Source organism: Equus asinus, chromosome 12 (genome assembly GCF_041296235.1).
Source record: "Equus asinus isolate D_3611 breed Donkey chromosome 12, EquAss-T2T_v2, whole genome shotgun sequence".
Taxonomy (NCBI): domain Eukaryota; kingdom Metazoa; phylum Chordata; class Mammalia; order Perissodactyla; family Equidae; genus Equus; species Equus asinus.
This window is the reverse complement of record NC_091801.1, coordinates 68,284,391-68,298,248: the sequence shown is the minus strand read 5'-3', so window position 1 is coordinate 68,298,248 and position 13,858 is coordinate 68,284,391. Positions and strand designations below refer to the sequence as shown.

Genomic DNA, 13,858 nt, shown 5'->3' with positions numbered 1-13,858 from the left:
TCATAAATTGCTCATGACTTAGAAGACTAGAACTCTCCTACTTTTTTTTATATGTTTACTGGATTTTTTTTTAATTTTAAGATTGGTACCTGAGCTAACATCTGTTACCAATCTTCTTCTTCTTTTTTTTCCCCCTTGGTTGTCTTCTCCTCACCAAAGCCTGCCAGTACATAGCTGTATATTCTAGTTGTAGGTCCTTCTGGTTGTGCTATGTGGGATGCTGCCTCAGCATGGCCTGGTGAATGGTGCCATGTCCACACCCACGAACCAAACCAGCAAAACCCTGGGCCACCGAAGCAGAGCACGCAAACTTAAGCACTCGGCTAGAAGGCCAGACCTGAGAACTCTCGTACTCTTAAACAGAATTTAGATTTTGATTTTGATTTTGTGTAGCAGGCTTTCCAGATAAGTGAGGTTATGCCCTTTTAAGTTTTGCATTAGTGTTTCTTTTTCAGTTACTTGGTCTTTTATTATATATTTTTAAATTTGCATCTTATTTCGTCCATTATTTATGGAGTGTTTACTGTTGTATTTCAGGGAATCCAAGGTAACAGCAGTTGAAACGTACAAAATTATTTTATAAGATGGTAAAAAAGAAAAAGTAGTGAAAGTTAAACTACAACATGCCATCTCTTATAAGACATCCCAATTTCAGAGACATTAAAATGGGAGAAATGTACAACTTTTAGAATCAGTGAAATACAATTTAAGCTACCCCAGTATTTCTGAAACTTGAAGTCTTCTTGGGGTGGGGGGGGAGTGGGCCATGAATTCTCTGTGAGAATTTTCAAGTTTATTTTATGATCTGAAGAAAAAAATAAATATTCTGGGTCATCTAAATTGCTACCCTACAGAGAACAGCCATAAAATTCCAGGCCCTACATTTGTTTTTACAACTAAATTGGCACCAAGTAATACTGCTTTAGTTATCTCAGGTTTGTGAGATAACAAAATCTGACCATAATACATAAATGACATGTCTGTTCTAAGAGAAAGCCACGTGATGTGATGTCATGACAAGCTGTTCAAATGAGGGTTTAGAGCACTTCAGATAAAGAGAAGTATATGAATTGAATCATCACAATACGCAGCAAACAGGATACATAACATACCAAACTCAAGAGAAATTGATAGCAGTCAGCGCCACATTCACGCAGCAAATGGCTGTTTTGTTTCAGCAAAACCTCATGTTGTATTAATATTTTTGTTGGTGGTTGGTTTTATTGTATAAAACATAAATGAATTTATATCTAGTTTGGCTTATAGATAGACATAAAAGAATTAATGTTGGAAGTCCTGTAAGTTTTTACCTTTAGAAGGATGTGTACATTATTTCAAGTTTGTGAAACATTGTGCTGGGCTTTATGCTTGAAAAGTATTAAAGAAGTGTATTAAAATAAGTGCTTTTTAATCTGGATTTAAAGATGAGTGACTTGATATTTTTTAATTAGATTCCTTCTAAAATATATTCAATTCCTACCTTTTCAATTATTTTTAAATAACTTTATTGAGATATAATTCACATATCATAAAATTCATAATTTTAAAGTGTAATTCAGTGGTCTTAGAATATTCACAATATTGTGCAACCATCACTACTATCTAATTTGAGAACATTTTCGTCACTCCAAAAAGAAACTGTTTTTTCTTTCATTTGGTACAATATTTTGAAGGTTCGTCTGTATTAGAATATCTTGCCAGCACTTCATTCTTTTTATTTTATTTCCAAATAAGATTCCATTGTGTGAATATATCACATTTTGTTCATCCACTCATTAGTTCATGGACATTTGGATTGTTTCTACCTTTTGGCTATTATAAATAATGCTATGAACATTGGTGTGCAAATTTTTGTGTGGACGTATGATTTTGATTTTTTTGGGTATATACCTAGGAGTAGAATTGCTAGGTCAAATAGTAACTGTTTTAATGTTGAGGAACTGCCAAACTTTGGTTCAAAGCAGCTGTACCCTTTTACATTCCCACCAGCAATGTGTGAGGGTTCCAGTTTCTCCACATCCTCGCCTACACTTGTCATAGTCTCTCTTTTTGGTTTTAGCCATTTTAATTGGTGTGAAGTATTGCATTGTGGTTCTGATTTGCATTTCCGTGATGGTTAATAATGTTAAGTATCTTTTCATGTGCTTTTTGGCCATTTGTATGTCTTCTGTGGAGAAGAATTCCTATCTTAAAAAAAAATCTCTGTATTCAGATCATTATTACAGGGACTATTTATTATTTTATATAATGATAACATCAGGATCTGTTTGTATAAGAATTATGTAAAGTGGCCTTTAATATTTTTGAATTCTGCTTTGTGTAGTTTTCCTGTTTCTTATTAGGGTGACCCTTTTTGCTGTTGCCAGTTTGCCTGACTGAAGTAATCTCTTTACTTCCTTCCTTCCTGTGTTTTCCCCCCACTTTGTTTTCAAGCTATTTGGGGCTCAAAAACAAGGGGACCAAGACTGTTAAACAGAAAGATTTGAGTAACTATGCCTTGAGGGCAAAATCTGTATTTCTTTGGTGCTAGGGTTCTTAACTAGAGTCCAGTAATCATGGTTTTCAGGGGGCACATGAAACCTCCAAAATAATGTTTAAACTTGTATGTGTATATGCAGTTTTCTAGGGAGAAGAGATCGATAGCTTTCGTCAGATTTGCAGGTGTTAACAGAAGTCCAGCCACCTGTTTTTGTAAATGGAATACAGCCATGCCCATTCATTCTGTCTGTGACTGCTTTTCCACTTCAGTGTTAGGGTTGTGTGTGTAGTTGTAACACAGACTTTATGGCTCACAAGCCTAAAATATTTACTATCCACTTAAGAAAAAGTTTATCAACCCTTGCAAAGGGAAAAGGTGCCCCCACTTCCCCTACAGGCAAAAAAAAAGAAAAACACTGCTTTAGTCATTGTGTCCCTACCATCTTAACAGAGGCCTGGTTTATAAAAGTGTGGACATACATGGTATATAGGCAGAGGCTCCTTTATGAGAAAAGTCTATGAGCCTGTGAACAAACTAGGCCTTCACCTGTAGATGGATTGCTCCAAGGGTTTTGATTTTGCTCTTGGTTCTTATCTGTGTTCCAAGAAAGGGAAGGAATTAGTGATGACTTACATGGTTATGAGGATGCATGAGTTAACTCTTCTGGATAAGATGGTTTCTTTTTATTTTAAAGTATCACATTTGAAATTTCACATGTAAAACCAGCCCAGTTGCAAATAGCCTGATACATGGGTTGCTTAATAGGTATAGCCTATCCAAGTATGGAAAATTAAATCCTTAAAAATAAGTTAATAAGACATAACTATTTTGTTTGCTCAGTGGAATTTTGGAAAAAGGTAAGGGTAGGGTACCTTTTTTTAAACCTTTCCGATTCAGTAGATTCTGTCTGCCAGTTTGTAGGTAGGACATCTGATTCATAAATGGGATTGTTTCTACGTGTACATGTTAATGCATGTCGTGTAAAGACTGTGGCCAGCAAATGTTCTTAGAAGGAAATTAACATGTCACTAAGGGACATTAGTTTTGTTTATAGTTATAAATTCCTCAATGATGTGGGACCATTATATCCCTATGGCATAAAACACATTGACTTGTTTTTGCTCAATGCTTAGTTCAATTATACCTAAACACTTAGGCTAAGGATTTCGTTTCCTGTTTAGGTAAGATACTTTCATTTGATTAATTCTGTTTAGGTTCTCAGACTGTTTAACTGTAACTTATATTATACAAGCATAGATATTCTGAAGCTGTTTTTTAGGTTTTTAGGTAGCTACGAGTATTTACTCTCCAAACTGATTTAACTTTTTGTCATAGTTTGGAGTATTAGGAAATGTAGGATTTAAAATTATTTTGAATTATGTAATGTATTTTTCTCATATAGGCAGTTGGCCAGACAGCAGGCTGATAAAAAAAAAGAAGAGTGCAAAGAAGGTAAGTAATGTTAAAGGCCTTCCACATTTTAAAAACATGTAATTAATATTTTGTTTATAGGTGTATTGAGGTGCATACAAGAAACTGTCCATATTTAAAGTGTACACATTTTTTGGTTTTGACATAAGTATATGCCATGAAGTCATCACCACAATAAGATAGTAAAGATAACCATCACCTCCCAGAATTTCCTCAGGCCCTTTTATAATGCCTCCTGGCTCCTCTTGCTTCTCTCCGTGGCCTCTACCCACTAAGATTCCTGAGCAACCACTGATCTCCTTTCTGTCACTATAGATTAGTTTCCGTTTTTCTGGAGTTTTCTATAAATCGAATTATACAGCATGCATTCTTTTTTGTCTGGCTTTTATTCAGCATAAATTACCTTGAGTATCATCCATGTTGTTGCTTTTTGTTACTGAGTAGTATTCCACTAAATGGATATACCACAGTTTGTTTTGTTTTTTTTACAGCTTTATTGAAATATAATTGAAAGTTTAAGGTGTACAACAAATATTAATTTAATACACTTATATATTGCAAAATGATTACTACCATAGCTTTGGCTTACACCTTCATCATGTCACATAATTACCATTTGTTTTTTGTGGTGAGAACATTTAAGATCTATTCTCTTAGCAACTTTCAAGTGTATAATACACTGTTATTACTTGTAATCACTATGCTGTACCTTAGGTCCCTAGAACTTACTTACAGCTGGAAATTTGTACTCTTTGGCCAACATCTCCCCTTTTCCCTCAAACCCCCATTCCTTGGTAACCACTGTTCTATTCTCTGTTTCTGTGAGTTCAGCTTTTCTAGATTTCACACGTAAGTGATATCATACTGTATTTGTCTTTCTCTGTCTGACTTATTTCACTTAGCATAATGCCCTCAAGGTCCATCCATGTTATTGCAAACGGTAAGATGTCATTCTTACAGCTGAATAATATTCTGCTGTGTGTATATTTCACATCTTCTTCATCACATTCATCCATTAATGGACACTTAGGTTGTTTCCCACAATTTGTTTATTCATCTTTTGATGGATGTTTGTGTTGTTTCCAGTTTGGGGTTATCACAAAACTGCTTTGAACAGTTGTGTACAAATCTTTGTATTATATATCTTCCCTTTTCTCTTGAGAGTGGAATTGCTGGATCATATGGTAAGTATATACTGTGTTTCTTGTAACATTATTTTTGTTTTCTAATATTTTTAAGAAAGGTAAGTTCGAGATACTAAAATTTTGTTATATGAAAGTGTAGCTATTTAATTGTTCATTTTAGAATTATTTCATAAATGCTGTTATTTCAAATCTTTTCATTATTTTTATGTACACATCTGTAAAGACAAAGTGATTCCAACTACTCGGTCATTGAGGACTAGGAACATTGTTCAGACTACAGAACACTTGCATGAAGAGAATGGTGATGTTGAAGTTCGCCGCAGTTGTAGGATTAGAAGTCGTTATAGTACTGTGAACCAGTCTGTGCTGTTTGACAAACTTATAACAAAGTAAGTAAAAATTATTTACATTGTAAGATGATTTATCTGGCAAAAACCTTTTGTTGAGGCGGGATCATAAATTTTGAATAGCGTGAATATTTAACGCATTCAGTTTGTGTAAAGTGTAGCGGAGAATGATTGTTAGAGGACTTTGTAATGGTTCTGTATACAGTATGTACCTAAATTCTTAGGAAAAAATTTTAAAAATATTTTTACACAAGTAAATCAATGCTATTTATAGAGATATTTAACACCCCAACACTCAAAGAGTACAATGGAAGAAAAATTGTTTTTAAAAATATACTACTCTTTTATAATTTTAGCTTATATTTATGTCAATTTTTTTAAAGCACTGCTGAAGCTGTACTTCAAAAAATGGATGATATGAAGAAGATGCGTAGACAGCGAATGAGAGAACTTGAAGACTTGGGAGTATTTAATGAAACAGAAGAAGTAAATATGTTCTTCCGTTAAGGGGATGGTTTAATCTCCAGTTTAACCTTTTCTTACATACCTGTCCATTTTTTGGTTAAATTATTCATTTTGTTCAGCATTTGTTTGATCAGTCACTAGTTATTGCTGGAGTTGTAAGCATTTATAGCTGAAAATATCTTCATAATTAAGCAAGATTGGAAGATCCTACTGTATTTTTATTTATAAATATACTAGATGTTTAATCACTTTTATTTAAACATTTTTAGGGGAATCTTAATATGTATACAAGAGGAAAACAAAAAGATATTCAAAGAACTGATGAGGAAACAACTGACAATCAAGAAGGCAGTGTGGGTTAGTTTTTTCTTTTCTTCTGTCTTCTGGGTTTGAATTTCAGTACTTTTAATTTAGTAGGATATAGCCTTTTTATTCAGAAGCTGTGACATTTATGGTAGTTTGTGAGAGATCAGAGAATTGGTCATAATTTAAAAGAAAAAAGTGAAGACAAGGGAGAGCTTAGAAGGATAGTATGTTTTGTTTGGGAAACTACTTGAAATCAACAATTCTAAATCAAATAAAATTGGTTTGCTTGTGTAATACATTTACAGACAACACATATATATCTCTACATATTTTAGTTAAAAGGTAATTAAAATTAAGTTGTGCTATTCTGTTGAGGACTTAGTACTGTAATTTATTAGAACTTTTCTTGAGTGAAACCAGTTTTCTGAAATGCATTTTAAATGTTTGGTAAGGGTATTTTACATTATCATAAGTAGATTGATTTATGCTGCATGTAACTAACTCAGTGACAGCCAGAAGGGCTGGATAGAATGTCAAACTTAAGTTTAAAAGGCAAAAACTAAGTGTGTAGATACTCAAATTTGTCTAGAGGTTGCATTAACCTGGAAGCTTAAGTATAGTCACCTATATTAATGAAATTAGCAGTAATACCATAAACTTTAGTTTGGTACTTACAGTAGCCTTTAAACTTCTTTCTCTACTTTCGTCTTTCCCTTCCTCTAGTTGTTTTTAATTCTACAATTTTTTACTTGATTTTTAAAAATCTTCATTTAATGTTGCAAAAGAATTACAGATTCTTTCTATGAACAATGTAGAAGTAGATAAATTTTTAAAGGAGGGTGTCTTTCTTTTTTTCCCAATTTCCCATGTTAGAGATTGTTAACATTTTGGTGAGTGTCCTTCTGAAAGTAAATGTTTCTTAATTGTAGAATCATCTGAAGAGGGTGAAGACCAAGAAGATGAAGATGATGGTGAAGATGAAGATGATGGTGAAGATGAAGATGATGATGAAGATGATGATGATGATGAAGATGAAGAAGATGGAGAAGAAGATAATCAGAAACGATATTATCTTAGACAGAGAAAAGCTACTGTTTACTACCAGGCTCCATTGGAAAGTAAGTGCTATATATATTTTTTCCAGGTGATATAATTGTATTACCTTTATCTTTACTATCTTTCCTCTATTATTATTATTTTTCATGTTTGCAGAACACTCATGGCTATTGTCTTTCTTAACCTATCCTAAATGTACAAGAAGTTATGCCAAAGAAAGTTAAATGTTAGCCTTGACCAAAGCAAATAATTGGGCTATTTTGAAATTTCGTGTATGTCTTTAGATTTCATAACTTTGTACTTAATTTATTTTGTCAGTCTGCAAAATAAGACTGCTTTTGATTTATGTTAAAAGTTGTGCCTTAGTACTTATGAGCATATACCTGGGGGCTAATAATCAGCTGTTATGCATCAGTATAATCATAATGGTTGTTTATGGCCAGTGTATGTTTTGGTTGGTTAGTGTCTGTGCTATACATATTTTCAACAGCAACCTTACAGACATAAATTATTTAAAACATGAACAGTAAAATATTCCATAGTAGATACGTACTAGTATTTTCATGGAAGGCAGCACTTTTGTAAGTATATAGGTGAAGAGCAAAACTGTCTTCATACATACTTATATGTCATGTAGTTATAATTCTTTTTTTTAGAACCTCGTCACCAGAGAAAGCCCAACATATTTTATAGTGGCCCAGCTTCTCCTGCAAGACCAAGATATCGATTATCTTCTGCAGGACCAAGAAGTCCTTATTGTAAACGAATGAACAGGTTTGGTTCTGAAATAGTGATTGATTTGTGACAACATAATTGTGGCTATGTTAGGATAGGATTCTAGAATCCTAGGATTGGATTTATCAGGATGGAATTTTAGAATCATGTATTTGGGAGAGTTAGCTCTGTGCCTTTAGTGCTCTAATCCCCACTACCACTGATGTTTTTGCTTTTGCTTCCACTAATAGGAATTGTTAGTAACTACTGTGATAAGGTAGTTTATTCCACTTGTTCCACACTTTAGTAATAGAGCTATCTTTGCTTCAGTATTTACTTGATTTTTGGCTTGGTCTTAAGCATTTTACAGACTGTTTCATTTAATCTTTACATTAAGTTAAAATAGTGGTTTAGCCTTGTCTTCGCTATCATGGACATATTTTCCTACCATAATAAATATTATAAGTTACGTAACTTCTAGACTTCTCATGACTCTGACCATCCTCTTCTGGATGTGTTTTTTGATTTGTTTATTTTATAAAGTAGGAAATATTAATTTTCTTTGACTATTCAAATCGTGGGTTACTATTCCTTCTACATCCCAACGCTTGTTGCTTGTCTGTCATATTTAAATCCAAAGAGGTAATTCTTGTTATTTCCTCATTCTCCCAAGTAATAAAAGGTTTTCTGATGCGTTAGAACTTTCTGGGTAATAGAAGCATTATAGTAGTTCTTTAATAAGAGAGCTTCTTGAAGACGAAAAAGGCAGGAAAGAAATGACACTGATGTGGGAAATGGTACTTTCTTCCTAACATTATTAGTTTGCTCAGAAGTAAGAGTAAAGTCCTATGAGACTTCAGCTATTTGAACTGTTCTTGCATCTCTCCTCTTAGAAGCAAACTATCTCTTCATCTTTTGGTCATGGAAGGTGACATCTTCATAGGTGCTGAGAAATTCCTCTCTTTTAGGAAATACATGAACTACTACTTGTGTCTCTGGGTCTTTTAATTTCATTTTCAGAGTGTCAAAACTACAAATGTACATTCTGGATTTCTTGTTTCATCATCCCTTTTCACACAAGCACGACCTGGAAGGATAGAGGATCAGGAAGGCAAACTCAACTTGTCAACCTGCCCAAGATGAATTGCACTGGAAAGAGGTTGAACTGTTCTTACTTTTCATAGGACCCTTAGAATGTTGTTAAAGACTGACATTTCACTAGTGAAATTTAATAGTCTTCTGAAAAGGAGAGTAAGGTTTAGTGCTCCATGGAATCCCCACGAAGCATGGGGCTCAGGGCAGCTGTCTGGGTAGCCTGACTCAAGGGACAGGCCTCTGTGTGATCCAGCAGAAGTGAGAGACGGGCAGTTACTTTGAGATTTAATTTCTTCTCCCATCTTTAATGGATTTATATTTCTGGAAGTAACATACTTGATTGACTGCCTCTACACTTGTCACCTACAATGTATCTTACAGCAGGTTGGAATTTTTTTTGTCACTTTGGTGCTCAAGTTCCATATCTGGTTCACAGTCTACTCTTTCCCTATGGAAAGTGTCTCACATTGTTGCATAGCTCCTTGGGTACAGGATTTTTTTGCCCTCCAATTATTTAACAAAGTATGAATACTACCATGTGCCAAACACTATGGATATAAAAATGATTAAGCCAGGATTCCTACCCTTGGATCTCATAGACTAGTAGAAGATTCTGACACATTTAAATTTAAGTATGAACTAAGAGATTTAAGCTGTACCCTGAGTCACATTATTTGACTTAATGACCTTCTTGGTGTTGGTTTTGATAAAGCCCTTTAAGACTTTTACTTTTTCTTTTTCTTTTTGATAACTTTATTGAGATATAATTCATATATACCATGTAGTTCATTCATTTAAACTGTACAATTCAATGGCTTTTAATATAGTCACAGAGTTGTGCAACTATCACCACAATCAATTTCAGAAGCGTTTTCAGAACAATTTCACATAAGTGGAATCTTTTGCGACTGACTTCTTTCACTTGGTGTAACATTTTCAAGCTTCACGCACATTGTGGCATGTATCAGCTCTTCATTCCCTTTTAGTGCAAAAGAAGATTCCATTGTATAAATATATACCATATTTTGTTTATTCATTTATCAGTTGATAGACATTTGAGTTGTTTCCACTTCTTGGCTATTATGAATAATGCTGCTGTGAACATTTGTGTACAACTTTTCATACATGTCTTTTTCATTTCTCTTGGGTATACACCTAGAAGTGGAGTTGCTGGGTCAAATACTAGCTGTGTTTAACGTTTTGAGGAATTGCCAGATTATTTTCCAAAGTGGCTGCTCCATTTTACATTCCCACAAAGAATGTCTGAAAGTTCCAGTTTCTGCACATCTTTACTAACACTTGTATTACCTGACCTTTTGAATATAGCCCTTTTTTTGCCTTCTGAGGAACCTTTGCCCTGAGCTAACATCCGTTGCCAGTCTTCCTCTTTGTATGTGAGCTGCCGCCACAGTATGGCCCTTGATGAGTGATATAGGTCCATGCCTGGGAGCTGAACCCAGGCTGCTGAAGCAAAGCGCACCAAACTTAACCACTAGGGCACTGGGGCTGGCCCTGAATATAGCTCTTTACACCTTTTTTATGTTATTAACTTTCTTGCCAAGGTGGTGTGAACATCTCATCCCTTTTAACAACCTTAGTGGTAGTCATTTTGCTTAGCCTCTTTACTTTTTCTTGAAGAGACCAGCTTCTGTTTATAGTTGATGTTCTACTTCAGCTACTTAAGCAATGGAAACAAAGCACACTTCTGAAGAATCATTTGAATAGTGCTCTTAGTATCCTTGGCAAATGGTCACGAAGTCTTGCAGCCACAGTGCAGGATCTTCCAAAGGTCTTTTGGCATACTTATCATAGAAGAACTTCAGGAATGCTGCCTTTGAGCAGGCTTTTCTTGCTTAGGATTGCTAACCTCTGGTCATCTAAGGTTTATTCTTTAGCTTCAGTCTGTAGTTTCTGGACTTTCTAGTCCCTTTGAACAAGAAGGTGACAATAGCACAATTGCTTCACCAGTTTTCCAAAGTGCTCCTTACCTCTTTCAACTGGCAACTCTAGATGCTCTGGTTAGGTTCAAAGTGCTGGTCCAGTTCTTCTTCGTGCCAGATTTTTCAAAAGTTTTTAGTAAAATGAAAAAAAATGAGTGAAATTGTTTATGTGTGTTTAGGATCTTTTAAAAACTGAAGTAATGGCCTTTCTACAGAATAGAGTGCTTATAAATAACCTAGACCCATGACTAGGACAGCCTGGGTTGCGAGCTCAGCTCTATGTCTTATGAGTGACCCTTGGCAAGTTAGTTAAACTCTCTGTGCTTCAGTTTTTTGATACATAGAATGAGGATGATAGCACCTATCTCATGGTATTGTGAGAACTAGATGATTTAATACATGTAAAGCATTTAAAGCAATATCTGGCACATATTAAGTGTTATATGTGTTTGTTATTGTAACTGTACTTTCATGTTTAAAAATAATCCTTACTTTGCAAGTGAAACATTGGAAACTTTGTCAGTCTACAAGGTTTTGTTGTTGGCTTATAACTTGGTTGGTTTGTGAAGTAAACAACTGGAGATTACCAGTGTAGTACTGTATAGCATGTGGTTTTTGGGAATAGGCAGACATAAATTTGAATTCTGACGCCATCATTGACTAATTCTGAGCAAGTTACATAAGCCATGAGCCGCATTGGCCCTGACTGTAAAATGAGCCTATAATAAGTACTTGTCCAAAGTTTTAATTAAAATTAAGTGAGATAATATGTCAAGCACCTGGTACAAGAAGCACTCACAAAATGTTCTTTTTATTAATTGTGAAGTTAGTGTTAATTATGTGGCTACATAGTGAATTCACATACAATTATGTGAATTATGTGATAACAGGTTAGAATCTCTTTGAAATATTAATGGTAATATTAAATGTCTTCATATAAAATTGCAGACTTGTACTAGATAGTTTTAGTTTCAGGCTGCTGACAAAAATGGTCTTGGGTGTGTTTGGGTAGGTGGATGGTGGAAGATTATTTTCTCACTTAATTTTGTGTTTTCACAACCCCTTATCTAAAACCCTTGGGGCCATTTGTGTTTCAGAATTCAGATTTTTTGTTTGTGGGGGGAGGGGACTTACAAAGGTAACATGCAACATACATAATATGTAATATTAACGTCTTAGGGGTGTCTAGGCCAGCACTTCGTAGTCAGATATATTCTATAGCAAAATATATGAGTGATTGTAGTCTGTGTGACAAATAAAGACTATGAATTGCCTTTATGACATTTTAGATCATGTTTTGCTGCTAAGTTAATAATGGAAAAACTTGTTTTCAGAATTGTTAGGTACAAGATTCTCAACCTACATTATGCAGATAGTAGATTGTGAACCTTTTATATTTTTGGAAATACCTACTTACCATGATTGCACTCTGACTCAGGAAAAGCTCTAGACCCTGAGCCAATAGAATGATTAAAGGGTTTTCCAGCCAGGTTCTTTGTTTTTCCTGTGGGTGTTTTGCCACTGTCCAAAGGTAGAAGTGATTTAAAAATTTTTTAGGGTCCGGCCCCATGGCCGAGTGGTTAAGTTTGCCCGCTCCACTTTGGCAGCCCAGGGTTTCGCTGGTTCAGATCCTGGGTGTGGACATGGCACTGCTCATCGAGCCATGCTGAGGTGGCGTCCCACATGCCACAGCTAGAAGGACCCACAACTAAAGATATGCAACTGTGGGGGCTGGCCCGGTGGCGCAGCGGTTAAGTTGGCACATTCCGCTCCTCGGCAGCCCGGGGTTTGCCTGATCGAATACCAGGTGAGGACATGGCACCGTTTGGCATGCCTTGCTGTGGTAGGCATCCCACATAGAAAGTAGATGAAGGTGGGCACGGATGTTAGCTCAGGACCAGGCTTCCTCAGCAAAACAAAGGAGGACCGGCAGTAGTTAGCTCAGGGCTAATCTTCCTCAAAAAAAAAAACAAGATATGCAACTATGTTCTGGGGGCTTTGGGGAGAGAAAGGAAAAATAAAATCTTAAAAAAAATAAATAAAGTAAAAATTTTAAACATTTGTATTGCTTTGTATCTTATTTAATACTAACAAGCAGCCTAACAGCTTGATGATATTTTTATCCTTTTTTGTAAGGGAGAAAATTGAGGCCTACGTGAGTTGAGTAACTCATCCACATTTACACAGCTGTTAAGTGGCAGTTGTGAATTTAAAGTTGATGATATACTATAGATAAAAGGCCATCTTATTCCTCACTGTTTCCTAGAATTTTTTTTTTTTTGAGGAAGATTAGCCCTGAGCTAACTACTGCCAATCCTCCTCTTTTTTGCTGAGGAAGACTGGCCCTGAGCTAACATCCGTGCCCATCTTCTTCTACTTTATACCTGGGACGCCTACCACAGCATGGCTTGCCAAGTGGTGCCATGTCCGTACCTGGGATCCGAACCAGTGAACCCCAGGCTGCTGAGAAGTGGAACGTGTGCACTTAACTGCTGCACCACCCGGGCTGGCCCCCTGGAATTTTTTTTTAACCCTTTCTTGCTCCTTTTTTGTTTATATAAAAATTCTCGGGACCAGCCCAGTGGCAGTGGTTAATTTCGCACACACTGCTTCGGCAGCCCAGGGTTTCACTGGTTCGAATCCTGGGTGCGGACGTGGCACCACTCATTGGTCGATGCTGATGCAGTGTCCCACATGCCACAACTGGAATGACCCACAACTAAAAATACACAACTATGTACCGGGGGCTTTGGGAGAAAAAGGAAAAAATAAAATCTTTTTTAAAAAACAGTTAAAAAAACCAATTCTGATGTTCTCCCTTTAAGGTTGACACTTGAAAATAGGTGATTGCTTTCAGATGTGAAATTATATATAGTATAA

General features: G+C 35.6%; 1 protein-coding gene across 2 annotated transcripts in view; it reads left to right on the top strand.

Annotated features, from left to right (window-relative positions):
• ATAD2 (ATPase family AAA domain containing 2) overlaps nucleotides 1–13,858 on the top strand; it is a 66,645-nt gene that overhangs the window by 12,537 nt on the left and 40,250 nt on the right. For both annotated transcript variants that reach the window (XM_044743772.2, XM_044743774.2), the window contains exons 3-8: nucleotides 3,882–3,931; nucleotides 5,279–5,444; nucleotides 5,786–5,888; nucleotides 6,137–6,224; nucleotides 7,103–7,291; nucleotides 7,886–8,003. In XM_044743772.2, coding sequence (XP_044599707.1) covers nucleotides 3,882–3,931; nucleotides 5,279–5,444; nucleotides 5,786–5,888; nucleotides 6,137–6,224; nucleotides 7,103–7,291; nucleotides 7,886–8,003 — 714 coding nt within the window. The remainder of the gene's footprint in view (nucleotides 1–3,881; nucleotides 3,932–5,278; nucleotides 5,445–5,785; nucleotides 5,889–6,136; nucleotides 6,225–7,102; nucleotides 7,292–7,885; nucleotides 8,004–13,858) is intronic.